At 37.1% G+C, this 2919-nt stretch overlaps 1 protein-coding gene across 1 annotated transcript; it reads right to left on the bottom strand.

The window, feature by feature from the left end:
* Positions 1 to 769: 769 nt before the first annotated feature.
* Positions 770 to 2684, bottom strand: LOC103283952 (60S ribosomal protein L35a-like). The gene is made up of 2 exons (XM_054715409.1): positions 2611 to 2684; positions 770 to 1088 (listed from the first exon to the last, which is right to left on the bottom strand). Exons 1-2 carry the CDS (start codon positions 2682 to 2684, stop codon positions 770 to 772), a joined length of 393 nt encoding a protein of 130 aa, XP_054571384.1.
* Positions 2685 to 2919: the final 235 nt, after the last annotated feature.

The following is a 2919-nucleotide window of genomic DNA, read 5'->3' on the forward strand; positions in this document are numbered from 1 at the left end:
ATACAGTATCCTATAAATACTAATTAGATAAAATTGGCTGGTAGTGTTATTTAGATATTCTATATTTTAATGTTTTTATTGTTTTACAAGTTACTGGGAAAGCTGTGGTGAATTCTCCATATATTATTGGGATTGTCTATCTTTTTATTCTGTAAACTGCTGCTTTATGCATTTTAGAGATGTGTTTTTAGGTGCATATTAATCTTTTTTAAAAACGTTTTTATTGATTTTAGAGAGGAAGGGAGAGTGACAGAGAGAAACATCAATGATGAGAGAGAATCATTGATCGGCTGCCTCCTGCACGCCTCCTACTGGGGATCGAGCCTGCAACCCAGGCATGTGCCCTTGGCAGGAATCAAACCTGGGATCCTTCAGTCCGCAGGCCCATGCTCTATCCACTGAGCCAAATCGGCTACGGCTAGATGCATATTAATTTAGCATTGTTTTATGTTGTTATTGTTGTTACTGTTGAATTAATTCTTTTTTCAATATGGAATTTCCCTCTTTATATCAAGTAATAGCTTCATGCCCTAAAGTTTACTTTCTCTGGTATTAGTATAATAATATTTGCTTTCTTGGGTTAGGTGTTTAAATGACATATTTGATCCATCCTTTCCATTAAACTTATTTGTTTTCATATTTTCATGTATTTTGGTGTGTCTCTTGTAAGCAGCATATATTGAGTCTTTTAAAAAATCTAACAATTTATATTGTGTGTTTTTTTCACAAGAGAACAAATCCAGTTTTATTTACTTACTTTTCAATGAGTTTAAATCCTTGAGGGGTATATTACATGGACTCTGTGTCCAATGGCCTTAGCCAGAAGGCTGATTTGGAATTTGGCACGAGCCATGCCACTGTTTCCATGAGCGTGAGTTACCTCTCCCCAGATTACTCTGGTTTTGTTTCGTTTGCCACCAGGAGTCACTGTGTTGTTCTTTGATTTGTACACATAAGCACATCTCTTGCCTAGATAGAATTCAGTTTCATCTTGAGCATGAACACCTTCAGTTTTAAGAAGAGCTGTGTGCTCCCTCTGGTTCCAGAGACGCAACGTATAGCCAACACAAATGGCCTTGGACCACAGCCTTCAGACATGTTTGTCGTTTAGCAGGCCTCCACAGGTTCTAAGATGGTGGAAAGAGACAATCTAGTTCTTTAATTGGGAGTTTTATTCCTTTACATTCACTCTAATTATGAAATAACTAGAGATTCAGGCACTGGGGTGGGGGGTGGGGGTCCCCTCAGCCCGGCCTGTTCCCTCTCGCAATCTGGGACCCCTCGGGGGATGTCCGCCTGCTGGCTTAGGCCCGATCCCCAGTGGGATCGGGCCTAAGCCGGCAGTCAGACATCCCTCTTGCAATCTGGGGCTCTTGCAGTCCGGGACCCCTCGCTCCTGCAGCGGAGGCGGGAGAGGCTCCCCCCACCACTGCTGCGCTTGTCAGCCGTGAGCCCGGCTTCTGGCTGAACGGCACTCCCCCTGTGGGAGTGCACTGACCACCAGGGGGCAGCTCCTGCATTGAGCATCTGCCCCCTGGTGGTCAGTGCATGTCATAGTGACCGGTCATTCTGCTGTTCGGTCGATTTGCATCTTAGGCTTTTATTATATAGGATTAAATTGTGGTTAAGTCTACTTTTCTATTTGTTTTCTTTTTTTCCCATGTGCTTTCTTCCTCCCTTCATGCCTTGTTTTTATTAGTCAAGGATTCTAATATTCCATTTTATCTTTTTGTTTTCTTTTTACTATCAGTCTTTTAGAATGTAAAAAAAAAAAATCTATTCTTAGCTTATTACAGTGTACCTGTCATTGTCACAAATAATGTCAGCATCTTAAAACAGTGTATATCCATTTACCCCATTCACATCTTTATTTTGTACATTTTATTGCCTACCTGTGTATAAACCCCACAAATATTTGTTATGATTGTTGTTTCAATAGTAAAGATTTTCTCATATTTACTCAGTATGATGCTATGAGATCATTTATCTTCAACCTGAATAAAGTTCTTTGGGATTTATTATTATATTAGCCTGCTAGGGATACAATTTTGCAACTTACTTGTCTGAGAACATTTTCTTAAACTTTTCTTTTTTAGGGAAATCTACGTTAGCAGGGTGGTATTTTTTTTTCCTTTCAGCTGTTTGAAGATGTTATTTTATTGCCTTCCAGCTTCCATACATTTTTGTTATAATATCAACTATTGTATCATTCTTTTTTCTGGCTGCTTTAAAGATTTCCTTTTATCTCAAAAAATTCACAAAATTTCACAAAATTTGACTATGGTGTGCTATGGTTTTCTCTTATTATCCTGCTTGGTGTTCATGAGGATTTTTGAATCTGTGAGCTTTATCATTAATTAGATAGGAAAATTCTCAGCCACCATTCTTTATATATTGTTTATGCTTATCTCTCTCTTCTCCTCCTTCTGGGATTTAAATTATTGTATATTAGATTTTTTGCCTATGCCCCATATCTCTCTCATATTTTGTTCTTTTTCATTATTTTTTTCCTTCTGTGTTCAGTTTAAAATTTTTCTCTGATTAATTTTGAGTCTAGACTGGTGCTGTAACCATTGAAATAGTTCTTAAATTTCAGATATTTCAATATACATATCTAGAATGTCGATTTGATTCCTATTCATAGACTCAAATTCTCCACTGAAGTAGTCTGTCTTTTCATTCATTGTGTCCACCATTTCCTTCAATTTCTTTAACATACCAATTGTAGTTATTTTGAAGTTTTTATCAGATAACTCTAGTAATTTCTAAATCATCTCTGGGTCTGCTTTTTTTTCTGTTTCACCTCATGGCAGTTTGGTGGTGGTTGTTTTTTTCTTATTTCTTTGCATGTCCAGTGAGTTGTTTTTTGTTTTGTTTTGTATTTCTTTCTTTTTTTTTTAAATATATTTTATTGATTTT

This window comes from Eptesicus fuscus, chromosome 5, assembly GCF_027574615.1.
Source record: "Eptesicus fuscus isolate TK198812 chromosome 5, DD_ASM_mEF_20220401, whole genome shotgun sequence".
In the NCBI taxonomy this organism is placed as follows: Eukaryota; Metazoa; Chordata; class Mammalia; order Chiroptera; family Vespertilionidae; genus Eptesicus; species Eptesicus fuscus.

Bases quoted from the DNA above. Each gene is read 5' to 3' on its own strand.
- LOC103283952 (XM_054715409.1), bottom strand. From the start codon at position 2,684: ATGAATGAAAAGACAGACTACTTCAGTGGAGAATTTGAGTCTATGAAT. The intron at 1,089-2,610 runs GTATATTGAAAT...ACATGTCTGAAG, and splicing joins CAAATCGACATTCTAGATAT to GCTGTGGTCCAAGGCCATTT.